This window comes from Bos indicus, chromosome 18 (assembly GCF_029378745.1).
Source record: "Bos indicus isolate NIAB-ARS_2022 breed Sahiwal x Tharparkar chromosome 18, NIAB-ARS_B.indTharparkar_mat_pri_1.0, whole genome shotgun sequence".
NCBI classification, from domain to species: domain Eukaryota; kingdom Metazoa; phylum Chordata; class Mammalia; order Artiodactyla; family Bovidae; genus Bos; species Bos indicus.
Genome location: NC_091777.1, coordinates 30,183,216 through 30,201,630, shown reverse-complemented (window position 1 = coordinate 30,201,630; position 18,415 = coordinate 30,183,216). Strand labels below are relative to the sequence as shown.

The window sequence follows — 18,415 nt, the reverse complement described above, 5'->3', positions numbered from 1 at the left end:
GTATTTTTCTTGGAAAGAAGTTCCAGTTTTGGCAGAATCTATCATTGTAATTCCAAGATTCAGTCTCCACAAGAATCCACCCTATATGCAGTTTTGTTTGAATGTTTTAGTTCCTAGAAGATAATGTGCTTTACCGATTATCTATTGGCATATTTTAAGCATTACAAAAACCCTTTAGGTTTTGTAATGATAGGTTGTTAAAACTGTTATTAAAAAATACTTTACAAACAAGGACACCGAATTCTGGGGAGATTAAGCAAATCCCTCAGTGTTTTCCTGTTTGTTCTATTTCTTATCAGGCGTTCATTCTGGTTCCCATAATATCAATTACTACTTTATAAATCTTTGATTGCCTTAAAGAAACGTATTGACTTCCAACCCTGTAGGATTTAATATATTAGCCAGTATGTTATCAACATCCATACGATAAGAAAGTATTATTGTTCAGTTGCTAAGTTGTGTCCAACTCCTTGTGACTCCACGGACTGCAGCATGATGCCAGGCTTCGCTGTCCTTCACCATCTCCTGGAATTTGTTCAAACGTGTGTATTGAGTCAGTGATGCCATGCAACCATCTCATCCTCTGTTGCCCTATTCTCACACCCTCACTCTTTCCCAGCATCAGGGTCTTTTTCAGTGAGTCAGCTTCTCGCATCAGGTGGCCAAAGTATTGGAACTTCAGCTTTAGCATCAGTCCTTCCAGTGATATGTCCAAATGAAAGGAGTTCAGTGTCTTTTATGCCCCTACTAAGTCACTTCAGTCGTGTCCAACTCTGTGTGACCCCATAGACGGCAGCCCACCAGGCTCCGCCGTCCCTGGGATTCTCCAGGCAAGAACACTGGCTGCTGCTGCTAAGTCACTTCAGTCGTGTCGACTCTGTGTGACCCCATAGACGGCAGCCCACCAGGCTCCCCCACCCCTGGGATTCTCCAGGCAAGAACACTGGAGTGGGTTGCCATTTCCTACTCCAATGCATGAAAGTGAAAAGTGAAAGTGAAATCGCTCAGTCGTGTCCGACTTTTCGAGACCCCATGGACTGCATCCTACCTGGCTCCTCCATCCATGGGATTTTCCAGGCAAAGTACTGGGGTGGGTTGCAATTTCCTTCTCCTTTATGCCCCTATAGTTGCTTAAATACTGGAGTCTTGATCTCAGTACTTAAAGAAAAGAAAAAGAAATCTGAGAATACAGAACTTAAGCATCCTCAGAGCATGTTTAAGATCATTTTGGTAGGATAGGCACACTTATGTTATTTTTCCTATGACATCATTATGGAATGGATCCATCTCCTTTCTCTGAATCCTATCAACAAGGATAATTTGGCTTCACTTGTGTGTGGGTCTTTATATTAGGAGAAATTTTGCTTATCATGATCGCTCAGATAGTTGAAATGCTGTTTATCATCAAAACATTCCCTTAAAAAAAAATTGGACTTGGGAACTTTCTTTATTGGAGTCTGGCTAAGAGAGATTGGATTTTCTGTAAACTTACATGTCATGTTTCCAAACCCATAAAGCTGTGGTCCAGACTGAAGAAAGTAGCAAATTTGCCAAGGTCATAAGTGTTGGCTTGCAAAGTCTCTTGGTAAACAGCCTGCCAGCCTCTTCTTGTCAATATTCTCTGTTTGCATTCCTATTAGTTGAGCATACTGCCTTTCTATTTCTGTCTCTACTCTATTTCAAGCTTTTATAGGACAAACTGTACTTATGGCTTCATGCACATGGCTTATAAATGTCTTTAAAAAATGCCTATTGCCATTTAGGGACAGAGTAGGGAGTCTGCTCCAGCCCATCTCCTTCTCATACAGTGAACTAGGAAACCCCCAGGCTAACTAGATATGCAGTCCTGGGGGTTTCTCTGGAAAGATGCCAAAATGTATAGGCTCTGAAATCTGATTTACTGAGTTACATCTGGTTCTGTTATTTGTTAATTATGTGAACTTGAGAAAATCCATATATTTACAGAACCTGTTTCTCTCATCCTTGTAAAGTCACTGACAAGGTGCAGGCCGTTATGATAGATCCTATACAGACACAACAGCCATTAGACTTTACTGAGCATCTGCTATGTACCAGCTATTATGCTTGTTGTTGAGAAGATTGTTGAATAACATACCTCGATGCCCTGTCTTTGTGGCACTTACTATCTTAAACAGTAGCACAAGTATTGCATTCCTAATTCTGGTGATAATTTTGGATTCCTGCAGCCAGAAGCAGCAGTTTACTCAGACTTGCTTCCAATTTTCTATTTCTCTGGGCATTGCTCCCCTTGGCCAGGTTAAGGTATTCAGCACTCATACCAGCAGCTAACGCAGAGTGCAAAGACCGCAGATCTGAGATATCAGGATGCTACACATTTGTCTCCTGTAAAACATCAGAACTTTTTTGTCAACGTAGAAGGTCACCTGCATTGTAAGATGCTCTGTTCTAGTCTTTTAATCGGTGATTGTGTCTTCTTCATTCTTTCACCGTGTAAGACAAATTTCAGGGTAATTTGGTTTGTATGAGAATGAAGGACTGTTATTATTTCACTGAATTATTTCTTCAGAGTGTATGATCACATGCGTAAGTGCATATTCCCAACTCAATCTTACTAACATGCTGAGGTGTTCTTATGTCTATTACTGAGCTGTAGTTGTATAATTTGTTTCTGCAAATTGTTAAGAATGATGTGACTCAGAAATAGAGAACAGATTTGTGGTTGCCGGTGTGGGGGTGGGTGGGGGAGCAAGGGAGGGAAGGATTGGGAGTTTGGGCTTAGCGAGGAAAAGTGTTATATATAGAATGTGTAAACAGTAAGGTCCTGCTGTATAGCACAGGGAATTGTATCCAATATCCTGTGATAAACCATAATGAAATAGAATATGAAAAAAGCATATCAGTCTATCTATATGAGTCCCTTTGATATACAGCAGAAATTAACCCCACATTGAAAATCAACCATACTTCAATAAAGTAAATGGAATATAAAGTGGCATGACTGGATGAAATAATTATTTAGATTTACTAAAGTGTTGTAACATTTCAGCATATAAAGGCATCTTACAAGCGATGTGGTCCAATCTCACTCCTCCTACTCCATCTCCCACCGTCGTATTATGATTAATTTAGCTCTATCCTGGGTCAGGAAGATCCTCTGGAGAAGGAAATGGCAACCCACTCCACTACTTTTGTCTGGAAAATCCCATGGATGGAGGAGCATGACAGGCTACAGTCCATAGGGTCGCAAAGAGTCGGACACAACTGACCAACTTCACTTTCACTTTCAAAGCATCAGGAACCCGCGGTTGCCTAGTTCTACTTGAATACAATGATGAAAGCAAACTCATTCTTGAATGGACCGTTTCATGTTGGGTCAGCATCTTTTGTGAGATGTTCTATTGTGTGCAAGAAGACTGAACTACAGGTTAAAATAAGTAGACTTCAAGTCAAACTTCTGGTCCTTCTGGTGGGGGAGCAGTTCAGAAACAGGAATGTATTGTTTTCCTGTATCAATTTACTCTTTCTCCTTACCTGCCCTTTCACTCCCCTAGCAGCCTAAATGTGTACCTGATTTAGAGTGAAGTCCTGCATTCTTTATCATTTTGGTCAAAAATTTATACTCTGTTATGTTTCTGGTCCCACCTTTGATATTAATTGGTTACCATTTAAGAATTAGATTATCCATCCATTCGTAACTGATATAGATCGTTAGCCCGAAGTACCTGTGTCTCCCTGACAGGCACCTACTAGATACTGAGAACACAGTGTAAGATGTGACTTTATTTAAGTGTGCTAAGCTTGCTGTTCTCTCCAAGGGAGAATAGATTGATGAAAACCAGGAATCAGTAAGTGAGAGAGATTCGTGTTGTAGTGATCATTGTTAACCCCTTTGGGTTCTAAAGATGCTGATGCTCTCCCAGTAACTCTAGAGGAAGACAGGAAATTTGAGGAACTCTCCTGGGATTTCCTTTTGGATTGAGTGGAACTTCAAAGTAAGTTCCAACGTCAGAGCTACAGATGTTCACATGAGGAGCTGATTTCCCCCATAGTTCACTGAGTCCTATTCTACATCACTCACTCTCCAGGAAGAGGTTGGCAAGCACGGTAATTAAGTCATTCTTTGGTATTAAGATAGGCACTCAGAGGAGACTTTATCTTTTTTTTGGCTCTACTGTATTGATACTAGAAGTACTTCAGTGTCCTCAAGAATTCTGAAGAAGAAGGTGGAAAAGTAGTTTGTACTTTTATAATTTGACAGCCACAGAACTATCTCTGGTCATCTGATCTTTAAGGGTAAATTTACTAATTTTAAATTCAGAAATAAATTGAACATTTAGAAAAGCAAAAAGATATTTTTCTTCTAGCCTCAATAATCAGAAAGTGCCATAAATTCAAAGTAGTTTAGCCTTTCATAATAAGTTGGCTGAAATCACTAGATGTTAGATTAGTTTAGCTGCTTTCTTCTCTTATTGTAAGGACAATATAGGCTCAATATAGAAATTTAGAAGAGTGAAGTACAAACTGTCCGTAGTGTAATTAAACAGGGATTAGCCAATGCTTGTATTAGTTTTGACTAATCTCACTGCACACTTAAATTTTAAAAATGAATGCAGTATTTTATTTTAAATAAAAAAGTATGTATCTAATTTAAAAAAGAGAGATGGGTGACACTGAAGAATAGGGTGGGAGGGGCTCTTATTCTGAGGGCAGTGCTATTGAATATCAGGCACTTTCCTCTGTTTTCTGTTATTCATCCACTGTCATCCATCCACTCGTCCTTCCCTTGATGTTCCCTCTGCTATGTCTCAGGAGTTCTGCTAAAATTGAATGCAGAATTGAGGGAACTCAGGGTTTTATGTTTAGAGTAGATAAGGTTTCAGCTCACTAGACCTCACATTTCTAAATTTCTTCACTCTTCTTTAAATTACTATTTTGAAAATAAAATGAGACAGTGTTCTTTCCTTCCCTTCCCTTCCTTTACCTTACTCCGCAAACACTTTCTGAGCCCCAAGAGCATGACAGCCACCTTACTAGGCAGTGGGAATGCAAAGGAAAGTGGAAATGCAAATGTTTCCTCCCATGGCTTTTAAAGTTTTAAACTTGTAATTAGGGGATATTATGCAAATATATGAAAGATAGTGAGGGTGTAATTACATTGATGCTCACAATTCAGCTCAATTATGTTGTGGTCCTGTTATGATCCCTGAAATGGAAGACGCAACATGAATGACCAATGAATGACCAGGATTGCTCACTGTATACCCGACACTCGGTGCTCCTCGCCAAGGCTGTAGGGAGTGACCACAGGGGTTCATCTGGTTGTAGGTGACACAGATCATGGGTATGGGGCTGAACTTGGAATCCCAATTTGAGGTAGCTTTGTGAATTGAGGTCTAAGTTTTCCTCTGACTTCCTCTTTCCCTTTGCTTTTAAGACTTTTGCTAACGGGTGCCTGCCTACCACTGTGATTTACTGAAACAAAACTATTAGGATGCCAGGCTAGTTGCTCAGCAGCGTGTGAACCCATGACTCCCGCACTGGCAGGTGGATTCTTTATCATCGAAACACCAGGGAAACCCAAATCATTACTTTTTTGTAGTGGCCTTTGCTGTTCCCCACACTCTATTTTGTGAGTTAAATAAATTTAACATATGCACTCCGTCGCCACCTCCCCCCACCACCCCAGCTTTCTTTCTGTATCAGAGCCTTGGGGCATGTATTTGAATCCAGGAAATTTACTTTAAATCTTATGTTGTTAAGATTTCCACTTGCTGATAGTAAATTCTATGGAAAAGTTCCCTAAAAACCTCTGAATTTCAGTCATTTCATTGTTGAAATGCAGGAATGGTCTCTGGTTGGCTGTGAGAATAGATTACATATGTAGATGCAAGATGTTTACCAGATAATAAGTAATCAGTGCGTGTGACAGTAATAGTAACAGTAACAATAACAAATATTTTCTGTTTGTGTTATCTCCCACAAAGCTGTGGGTCTTTGAGGGCAGAGACCATGTCTGCGTTGCTTGTAATCATGTTTGGTGCATAATTAACCAATGAATGGATGAGGTCTTTGTACCACAGCCAGGCCAACATCTTACCACTGCAGCCAATTTGCATGTGGCCCTTATCCCGGTATAATTAGCAGAAGCAGCCCTTAGGAGAGATGGTCCTCACACTTCCAGATGATGCATGATGTGTGAGAATTTGGGATGTCTTTGGCATCATGATCTCACAGAGAAGGTCCTGGGGTGGGTTGACAGAACAGTCTTGATACATTGAAGTGAACAGGTTTAAACAGACACATGAAGACCAACCAAGAGAGCAGCAGCTTATTAGCAAGTATTCTGATTTCTCAGGACCAGATGTGGAGTCTTATGAACATTTGCTCCCTGTAAATTGCTATTCTTACACACCCACAGGTCTTTATTTGTAATGTTAAGTTGATTACTTCAATGAGCCATGTTCAAGTGTGTGTATGTGTGTGTCAATATTAATAACTGGATGAAAGAAATGAATATGGAAACACAATACTCTGCCTTTTAAGATCATGAGGGCTCTGGATTTTGCTGAGATTTGCTAAAAATAATTTTCCAGAAGAAAGAGGAAGTACACAGTGTTTGCTAAGAGCTTTTTTCTCCATTTTTTCAGGATGGAATTTTGGGAACTTTTCACTCAGCTTGCAGATAGGCTTTATTATAGTGTTTTCAGATAGTTGTATATAGTTGAGGATGTTATGAAGTAGAAACAGCTTCAGTTATTATACAGTTAATATTTAATTTTTCTGTTTTTCAAATAGATCATCTCAGATTATAAAACCAATTCTGCAAAATAGGTATCTTATCTCCATATTAGAGGCAAAGTAACTGAAGCTCAAATAAATGTGTTAATTTCTTCAGTTCACGTAGTTAGCGAGATCTGAGTCTTGCTTAGCTTATTGTTTTTTCAAAACCTATGCTGTTCCCTTCTCCCTCAGTTATTTCTAAATACAAAGGAAAGGACCATCAAAATCTAAGAATATGATAGGATTTACTAATCAGAGGCCATTGATAAATGTATGGAAAATATGGCACGAATAAGCTCTAACATAAATAATAACAGTATGTTGAATGACTTAATTTTTGATAGCAAAACTGTGATGGGCAAGAGTGACACATGTCAATACATTCTGAGTCTCAGGAATGCATGTATATGAATGGGAACATCCATGAATCATACTTTATTCAAATTTTTCTTTTTTAATAAAAATGCTAATAGAATATTAAAATGCACATAAATTAAAATGATCATAAATTTGGATTAATATCACATTAATGAATTATATTCCCACATTCATTAAGATGAAGTGGCATTTCAATATTTCCTCTTGTTAATAAGTTTAGTACAATAAATGAAATGGATACAATTTGAGGTTCAATAAATATTTGATGTAATCTAATGTTTTAACTTTTAAAAATATTCAGAAGTAAAATAGGCGATCTAGATGCATTTGGACGCATTGTTGCTGTTTTATGTCTTTTGTATAATCTTTTCTTTTCATTTATTGAGGAGCTAAATACAATTTAAATTGGCAAAGAAAGTGATAAAATCTGTTATGAATCAAAAGTGATCCCAAGAGAACACAATGGCTTTTGAGTTTCTAGGAGTTTCTTTGCACAAGACTTTTTTTCTTCAATATATACATATATATATTTTAAGGAACAGGTATTTAAAAATCTCATGATGCAAGAACGAACTATGCACGCCATAAACAATTCTTATGGCGCTTGCCAGATCTTTTGTGTTGGGGTTATGTGTGTGCTCGTCTCAGCCTCTCCTCTTTCCCCACATAAGTCAGTTGCTCAGTCATGTCCGACTCTGTACCTCCATGGACTGTAGACCGCCAGGCTCCTCTGATCACGGGGATTCTCCAGGCAAGAACACTGGAGTGGGTTGCTGTGCCCTCCTCCAGGGGCCTTCCCAACCCAGGGATCGAACCCAGATCTCCTGCATTGCAGCAGATTCTTTACCATCTGAGCCACCAGGGAAGCCCAATAACTAATTATATTTGCATTTAAATAATTGTGTTTATCTGAAAATATGTGCATTTAAGGAATATTTTACAACTATAACCCAATGAATTTTCCTTTTAAAAATGTGAATTAAAAATATATATTCTTGTTTTATTTTATTTTTTAATAGGAGTCTATATAGTATAAAGAAAAAGCTCCATATATCAGAACACTTTTGTTTCCCTCCTGAGAATAAACTATGAAATTTTGGGATTCTGTTTTCCCCAGTACATACCAAAATGTTTTAGGCAGAGTAGGTGTTCAATAAATATTTATTGCCATGATTGAAGATGGATCTGAATTCCTGCTGCAAAGTTTTTATTTCTCAAAGAAGTCCCATTTCTGGAAAATGTGCTCCCATAATCTGGTCTCAGTCATCTTTGTAAAATGGGAATAATTTTCCTGGACTAGAAGAATTATACAAATCAAAGGGGAAAAAATAACTTACACAAACATAAGGTCTTAATATCCATCAGATTGTTAGAATTATGTCAGCGTTATGAATAGAGCAGCCAGAGCTGAGTTGAACTTTAGGCCGGCTGCACTTGTTTCTATCAAGTAGAAACTGTAGAGATGTTACAATATACCTTCTCAAACTTCCCTTTTCTTGTGTTTCATATGAAATATTCTAATTCAATGACTTTTGGAAAAATGAGAAGAATTAGTACATGAGAAGTGATTCACACAGTTTTTGGCACACAGATAGTAGCCCATAAAAATAACTAATAATAATAATAACTTTAAATTTATTAACAAATTGAAAAGAATGCATACATTTTTATATATTCTTATCAATCTTTTTATCATTCTAATTGCACATCAGTTAATACTAAGCAAGTAAATATATGAATAAATTGAAGGAACACATATACTTTAGTGTTTTCTGCTCAATTTTTTTTATCATTGTAAATGTATATCAATTTATACTGAACGGGCCAGAGTATTTTTTAAAGGCATTCAAACATATTTGTTTGACTCTCATATACTGTACTTGATATACAGACAGTTGCACAGACTCTCTGTGCAGCTACTGTTGGCAGAAATTGATGAAGTTATAATCACTGTAGAAAGAAACAATGTTATATTGAAACAGGAGGTATTTAAAACATACTTTGCAAATTGCCACCTCACTAACCAATGTCCCCTTTCATTTTAGCTACACACAGACCTGGATCCTGGGAGCAAAAAAATCAAATACATCCTGTCAGGCGATGGAGCTGGGACTATCTTTCAAATCAATGACGTAACAGGAGATATCCATGCTATAAAAAGACTTGACCGAGAGGAAAAAGCTGAGTACACCCTGACCGCTCAGGCAGTGGACTGGGAGACGAATAAGCCTCTTGAACCTCCGTCTGAATTTATTATTAAAGTCCAAGACATCAACGACAATGCCCCAGAGTTTCTCAACGGACCCTATCATGCCACTGTGCCAGAGATGTCCATTTTGGGTATGTATGCTTCCATTTTCACAGAACTATTAAGAATCATCTTTAAAATAGCTTTTGGCATCAGGGATAGTGTGTGACTGAATAAGAGACATTTATTACCGTCTTATCTCTAATTTGCATTTCCAAATCCCCATTTTTGGCCTCAGTTCCACAGCTCAATAGCTTTAGTCCCTGAGTAATAGGAACTGACGAAGCAGTTTTATTAAAATCTCTCTCCTTGCACGACAGTACTTCAATAGGCTGAATTTGTATTCCTCTCATAGACCTGGAGTTCGAGTATTGTTACTGAGGCGGATTTATCAAGATTTGTTCCAACATGCCAGACTAATCCTATTGATATTTGCTTGATGTTTAATTATTTGTTTGTGTGTATTCACATGCAGATATAGCACATAGAGAAATAGAAAAGTGTCTAGGTCTGTAGTCAGCCAGATATTTCACTGAGCTGGTGGGTAGAGTCTAGAGTGGATTAGGAAATCAGCTACTAGAGGCTTGTGTGTTGTGCTTATCTTACTTGAACTGAACTTTTAAAAGAATCCTTGCTATCACCAATGACTCACTCCCACTTTTTATGAGCCATTGAAATATTCATTATACTCTACAGAACAACATTTATTTCAAAACACGGTTTCCTACCTTTTTCTTCCTTTTTTTGTATTTGCTTATTTATCCCCAAATCAGTGTTATCTGGTAGTTCAGCTGGTAAAGAATCTGCCTGCAATGCAGGAGACAATAGTTCGATTCCTGGGTTGGAAAGATCTGTTGGAGAAGGGATAGACTACCCAGTCCAGTATTCTCCGGTTTCCCTGGTGGCTCAGATGATAGAAAATCCACCTGCAATGCGGGAGACCTGGGTTTGATACCTGGGTTGGGAAGATTCCCTGGAGAAGGGAACAGTTACCCACTCCAGTATTCTGGCCTGGAGAACTCCATGGACAGAGGAGCCTGGCAGGCCACAATCCATGGGTTGCAAAGAGTTTGACACGACTGAGAGACTTTCGCTTCACTTCATCCCCAAACTCTGGCCTTGATACAGGAATTCCTGACCCAGGACTTTGTACCAGGATAAAAGGGAATTTTAGAGTTCTTCTTTGTCTGACAAAAGTAGTAGACAGAATCTAAGATCCAGGGCCCTAGATCACCAAAGTCATTCCTAAGCATATAGTGGAATGGATAGTCTAGTTTGTTTCAAACTGCATTTAAGGCAACCTATAAAGATTTCAGTTCAGTTCAGTTGCTCAGTTGTGTCCGACTCTTTGCGACCCCATGAACCACAGCACGCCAGGCCTCCCTGTCCATCACCAACTGCCGGAGTTCACTCAAACTCCCGTCCATTGAGTTGGTCATGCCATCCAGCCATCTCATCCTCTGTCGTCCCCTTCTCCTCCTGCCCCCAATCCCTCCCAGTATCACAGCAAAATCACATAAATTAGAAGTAGGTGAACATAATGTGATAAAACACATACACACACACAAATAGAGATACAAATCAAAAACCCAAATTAGGTAAATAGGTTGGCTTAATTTGATCTCTTATTTTTTAACCTACACTATAACTTTGGTAAATGCACTCATTGCAGCAGCAAATCAGAATTGACTTAAAGGTGTTCACATCTTACCAGTGTATTTCTTCTACCAAGACTCTATTTTGTCTATTTCTTGTGTGAAGAATCCTACTTTTATGTATTTTTTCCCTTCTTATCAAAATCAAGTCACTCCTCTATGGTAGGCTGAAATGATACTTTTTCTAGGAAAAGTTTGTGGGAAACTTCTAGGGATTTCTAGCAGGAAGTTCTCTCTCTTCCATCACTACTACAACAGAAAGGAACCCACAAATGATCAAAAACACCTTCATGTTCATACTTCTTTTAAATTCTGACAGGTAAACAGGAGCTGAGAAATACTACATTTCTTTCTTTCTTTTTATTTGCTTCTTATTTCATCAAGTTATTTAGGGCAGAGAACTTGCCTAATCCATCTTAAAAAAAACCTTTTTATTGTGTATTGAGGTATAGATGATTGACAATGTTGTGATAGTTTCAGGTGGAACAGAGAAGGGGACTCAGCCACACAAGCTCGTGTATTCATTCTCCCCCAAGTTCCCCTCCCCTCTGGCTGCCACATAACACTGAGCAGAGCTCCATGTGCCGTACAGCAGTTCCTTCTTGGTTATCCATCTTAAATATAGCAGTGTGTACCTGTCCACCACACTTCCAAACTCTTCCATCCCCCGTTCATTCCCGACAACCATAAGTTTGATCTCTAAATTTATGAGTGTGTCTCTGTTAGTGTAAGGTGATTTTAAAGGACCATTACCACTTGCAATACGTACAGAATTGTTGTTGTTTAATCACTAAGTCGTGTTCACTTCTTTATGACCCCATGGACTGTAGCCTGCTAGGCTCCTCTGCCCATGAGATTTCCCAGGCAAGAATACTGGAGTGGGCTGCCATTTCCTTCTCCAGGGGATCTTCCTGATCCAGGGAGAGAACTCACGTCTCCTGAATTGGCAGATTAATTCTTTACTGCTGAGCCACCTGGAAGCCCCACATACAGAATACTTAATTACGAATAAATGATCAACAGAAAGCTGCTATTTTTTCCTCATTATTATAATTTCTACATCTTTAATGGCCAAGTCTATACCTATTTATTGTAGATGTGTCAGAGGCTTCCATTCCTGTGTATATGAGTCATGTCCCTGATAAATACGCTGAGGGAAAACAATAAAATACAGACTTCTACAAACGTCATGGTCAATTTCTCCTAAGGAAAGGAATTTAAAGATATTATTAGCTATATAACACAATGTGTATGTGGACCTATACATTGTTCCTTTATCTGAAAGATTTTTCTTTATAAGAGTATGGCAATATAGTATAGTATTTCTTTATAAATATAGTATAGTATTTATACTATATTTATACTGCTCAATACTAGACTATGTTTACAATATACTGTAGTATTTCTTTATAAATATAGTATAGTATTTATACTATATTTATACTGCTCAATACTAGACTATGTTTACAATATACTATAGTATTTCTTTATAAATATAGTATAGTATTTATACTATATTTATACTGCTCAATACTATACTATATTTACAATATAGTATAGTACTTCTTTATAAAAGAAATAATCTACACTAACTTACATAGTTATTTTAAAAATGCTTAGCTTGTTACATCTCTGCTGAAAACCACATGGAATATGCTGCAGTTGAAAGAAGGGGGTTTTGAAACCAAATGGATGAAATTTTGAATATCTGCTTGACTTTGAAATTCAAGGAGGTGAAACTGTTGCTTATTTCCCTTAGCCACAATGCAAAGATAACAACTTCTATCTTGCTTTCAGTTTTTGAGAATCGCTTGATGAAATACAAGGTAAAGGCATGCCATAAAGTAAGTAAGTGTTCAATAATTGGTAGGTGTGGTTTATAAAATTATTTTTATTAATCTCATTCCCGTATTACCTTTAGACTGTTCCCCTGTATCGAGTTTATGCATCGGGCGTCTGGTTTCTGTTTGACTCCAGCCTCTCTGCTTAAAGGAGGAAGAGGCAGCTGCACTATTTTATTGTCAAGTGTGAATTATTCCCTTCAGTTCTCATGAAGGTGAATATCAGGATGAAGGTCAGCTCCTATCTCTGTTCTCTCCCTATCACCACTGTTCTCTTCCAGCCTGCCTCTTCCCTCCCTGCCTTCCTTCTTTCATTTTTCTTCCTTTGCTACTGCAGAAATGCCAAAACCTGCACCTGAACACCCTGAAGAATGCCAGCAAGGACTGGGGGATTTCACTGTTGCAGAGAGAGAAAAATAAAATTATAATTGAGAAATTTACCAATATTACATTGAAATGAATGTGATATTCCAAAACTGTCTGCCAGTTGACAGGCTGTCAAGACAAAACACACATATATATTTGCCCAAATGGCAGCCAAATTATTTTAGAAGTATCTTATTTGGAAACTGGAGGCAGAGCTCTTTTATATTCTACTGTTTATTTCAGAACTTGATGAGAATTCACTTTTATAGCAATACTGCGTAAAGATAGATGTGTGAGCTTGTCTGATTTTTACTGTGGATCCCAAGCTAGCAAGGTTAAAGTTGGCTTTTCAGTGAAAATTTGCCCACACTTAATACGTTCCAGACACTTTAAATATTTTTATGCTATTGGATATTGGAGTGAAGGACTGTAGACCCTGATTGTGTTTTTACACCTATGCTGAGTTGCGTCTGACTCTTTGCTACCCTGTGGACTATAGCCCACCAGAATCCTCTGTCCATGGAACTTTTCAGGCAAGAATACTGGAGTGGGTTGCTATTTCCTACTCCAAGGGATCCTCCCAACCCAGACATCAAACTCTCATCTCTTGCATCCACCCCTGGGTTCAGGTAAAATGAACTCTATATTTAGCTTGGAAATAGAATCTCGGATAATTTGTCTGCAAATCTGCTTTCTACCTGTGTTAGTGATATAACCCATCTAAGCCTTACCTTCTCTGTGTAGCGTGCATAAGAATCCTTACCAAGAAAATATGTTTGGAAAAATTCAATGAGTATATTCGAATTACTTGGCATAGCCATAGAGTTGGTGCTCAGTTGATATTTGTTTCTTCACAAACAACCGTCTTTGAGCTGCTTATACTAGTATCATTCAATAAATTGTGTATATGATACGAATGCCTTGAAAGTGAAGTGAAAGTCGCTCAGTCATGTCTGACTCTGCGACCCCATGGACTAGATAGTACAAGGAATTCTCCAGGCCAGAATACTAGAGTGGGTAGCTGTTTCCTTCTCCAGGGGATCTTCCAACCCAGGGGTCGAACCCAGGTCTCCCGCATCACAGGTGGATTCTTTACCAGCTGAGCCACAGGGAAGCCCTGCAATACCGGAGTGGGTAACCTATCCCTTCTCCAGTGGATCTTCCCCAGGGATTGAACCGGGTCTCCTGAATTGCAGGCAGATTCTTTACCAACTGAACTATGAGGGGAGCCCTGTGAATGCCTTAGTCAAGGAAAAGTTGCTCAAGAAGCCTTAACTTTGTGTTTCACAATTGCATACATTGCAATGAACCCTATTGTATTCTAAAGGGTATATTAGTAAAGATGGAGATAAAGGGATGGATGAGAAAGCCAAGTAGGACTTGAGCTGGTATGAATGACTGTTGTTGAGTGCAAAGTTGTATAAAACATGGCACTGGAGGTTTTCTTAGTTTTCTTTGAGATGCAAGGCTTCTATAATGGTGATCAATGTGTATTAAAAAAGTTGCTATATTCCCAATGCTGTTAAAAGTGTGCAATATTCACAACAGTCTTTTAACATTAGTACTGATATTAACTTTTCTATTCATTATTTTTAATCAGAAAAGTGGGGAAAATAATCCAAACTGAGATATTAAATGGTGGAGCTGGGATTGAATCCAGATATGTGGCTCTTCTTTCCAAGGTTTTAACCAGTATGCTATTCTAAACTTTGATAATATCTCTAGAGAAATTCACTTATATATGCTCTATAATTCCACTGCCTAATGATTCTGTTGCCTATCAATAATAATTACTGTTTTTCCAAGGTGGAAGAGCTCTTTAGGTTAGCATACTTTCCAAATTAAATTGAGGAGCTGGACAAAGAAGACAGGAGTTGGACAAAGAGAAGTGTGGGTGAAATCTTACACAGTTTTAAAAATAGGAATATCAGCATGTTAAAAATATAAGAACAATATATCACATAGAAATTCAAATCACAGTAAAATTAATTGAGAGCCATTTGGTGAATAACTGGGGCTGAAGTGCTGTTAATATTAAAGTAAAAACTAAAGAGAATAACTGGGATTGACTCTGGATTTCCTGGTGGTGACTGTAAAAGAGAATGCACTCTCCATCAAAAAATATTAATCAAAAAATCAGAAGGTCAAGAGGTTACTTAGTAAAATTTATTTTGGAAAGGAAAATCTCATTGCTTTGCGAAGGATCATAACTATAGAGGTTATGGATGTCAGTACATAATATGCAAGGGGATTTACTCTACTTGAAACAGTGACTCAGCCAAAGGTAAAGTGTTAACATTTGAGAGTAGTTTTAGTGTTGACCCTTCTATGTTTTATTCTCACTCTCCTGTCTTCTCTTACCATTAGTAGTATGTCTTTTCTGTGTAATTTTGTTCTATTTTGGTATGTGTATGTGTGCTAAGTCACTTTAGTTGTGTCTGACTCTTTGCAACCCCATAGACTGTAGCCCACCAGGCTCCTCCGTCCATGGGATTCCCCAGGCAAGAATATTGGAGTGGGTTGCCATGCCCTCCTCCAGAGGATCTTCCCAACCCAGGAATGAAACCCGTGTCTCTTGTCTCCTGCATTGGCAGGTGGCTTCTTTACTGCTAGCACCACCTGGGAAGACTTTTTTATGGTAAACGTCTTCAAACCCAAGGCCCATGTAAAATACAGTCTATGTCTTTTGTGTTGTTCACCATTTTTAATTTGGAATACATTTAATCTTAGAGAGAAGTTGCAGTTGTAGTCCAAATTAATGTTTCCTCAACTTTTAGAGGGTGCATTGCTGAGATGATACCCCATCACCGTGAGATTCTTCAATCAGTCTTTGCCACATGGATGATTTTCTACACAAACACAATTCAACCTTCAAAATTAGGGAATTAATAGTGATACACCATTGCTAGTGCATGCACCCACCTTAGTCAGATGTCTCCAGTTGTCCTAATAAAGTCTTCTTATAGCAAAAGGATCAAATCTACACCCCTACATGCATTACCATGAGTTCATCTCTATACCTCCAATGCCAAAGCAACACCACAAGGTTCATTCTAATTGTTTCTTTTTCTCCAACAGTGAGAACCCTGTTTCTTTTCCCTTGATGTATTTGGTGTTAGCATCACCCCTCACTGCTGTAGTAAGTGTTCTCATTTGCTGCTCTGCTCGTCCCCTGACTCACTGACACAAATGTTTATCGCCGTTTCACTCTACCTCCACCTTCCTGCCTTTCTGTGAATTCTTACTCGCCCAGCCATACTTAATGGCTTTTGGAATGAACTGTTTAGGTGGCAGGCAGTCAGGAATGGAGGCAGGAAACTATATGATACTCTCAAATTCTATTCTCTTGTGTATTTCAGTTGTACAACAGACCTGTGGCAGTGGCTCCAACCTGTGCTCAAAATAGATTTACTGAAAAAAAATCAAAGTTAACTGGTAAACACCAAATTAAAGAAAGTAAAATGATTGTCTTACATCAGACTGTTTAGAGTATTAGTATGTAAGAATTGGATAAATTCATATTTTATGCCCTTTTGGAGATTTCAGACATTTATATGATCCCAGAAACTATCTTTAAAAAGTATCTTGAAAAACTGCATAATTTTATACTATGAAACTTATAAAAACACATGTCTAATGAGAAGAGAATTTTGAATCTATGTTAGGTCACATGTTAATTTAACATGCAGCTAAATAGTCAAATTTGCAATTTCTAAAGAGCAAATTAAAAATTATGATGACTCTAGCTTATATGCATTAGCTTGTTATTCTTGTCCCTGCCCGATAGACATTTTCATCCCATAAAAAGAAGTTTCCCCAATTAATAATTAGAAATTCATTTTCATATTTTTTATTATTAAAGAAGCAGTTTATGTTACAGAGGCTTAAAAGATCAAAAGATGTTCATACTGACAAACTGTCTTAAACCTAACATACATCTTTTTCATAATGTGGAGGTGGTTTTCCTTCTCTCTCTCGGCTAGATTTTGAAAAGATTTGGTAGCATTTCTCTATTTTAAAGGAGAGATGCAAAGTGAGAGAGAAAAACATATCTTGATGGATTTGATTATCGTTTTTGTCATATTTGATACAGAGTGACAAACAAATTTGAAATTCTTTAGGAAAACATGGGTGGGAAATCATGAAGATTGAAATAAACACTTTTCGAAGAAATCCAGCTGCTCTACCTGGTATCAGTATCTGTAACAGCTGTGGTTTCCAAACTCCAAGAAGGGAAAGGACTGTACAGTTTCTGTTCTGCAGAAGGAAGGGACCTGCATTGTTCCTGTTGTTCAGTTGCTAAGTCGTGTCTGACACTTTGCAACCCCAGGGACTACATAGACAGTTGGTATAGTAACTGAATGTTTTCTTGTATCTTATGATAAAAATGAAGCAGTGATTTCTGATGTGCAGATTTTGGTGATTCCCAAAGGTCTCCCTAATTGATCTATGGCTTAGAAATTACTGGAGTATACAAATGGGAAAGTTACTGGCAATAAACTGTGAGAGGTACCTAAAACCACTTAGTCTTCCAAAAGGCATTGTAATTTCTACATGGTGGCTAAGAACAAGATTGGTGTATAATCATGGGGATATAAACAAGGTTTATTTGAAAGGCTTCTGTGAAGAGAAAACTCCTTCCATCAAATTTTGCTTTAATGCTTACTCCTCTGTACTCTCTAAACCGTAAGGGGACATTTTATGAATCAATTAAGTGATAACAATATACAATCAATTTATTGTACTGTTTCTAATGGGATTCTTACTATTTTTTGGTCAACTTATAATCTGATATCTTTAATTTTAATGTTCTATGGGCTAAATATCAACTCAAATATGTGAATGCAGATAGGATAGCTTGTGATGGTGGTTTAGTTTTTAAGTTGGGTCTGACTCTTGCAACCCCATGGACTGTAGCCCACCAGGCTCTTCTGTCCATGAGATTCTCCAGGCAAGAGTACTGGAGTGGGCTGACATTTACTTCTATTATAGGATAGCTTGCTGCTGCTACTGCTGCTAAGTCGCTTCAGTCGTGTCCGACTCTGTGCGACCCCATAGACAGCAGCCCACCAGGCTTCTATCCCTGGGATTCTCCAGGCAAGAACACTGGAGTGGGTTGCCATTTCCTTCTCCTATAGGATAGCTTAGGGAAGTTATTAAACTTA

General features: G+C 38.1%; 1 protein-coding gene across 1 annotated transcript in view; it reads left to right on the top strand.

Moving 5' to 3' along the window:
- The window catches only part of CDH8 (cadherin 8), a 409,933-nt gene that overhangs the window by 129,352 nt on the left and 262,166 nt on the right, over window positions 1-18,415 (top strand). Inside the window, exon 3 of the mRNA XM_070770688.1 lies at window positions 9,186-9,480. Coding sequence (XP_070626789.1) covers window positions 9,186-9,480 — 295 coding nt within the window. The remainder of the gene's footprint in view (window positions 1-9,185; window positions 9,481-18,415) is intronic.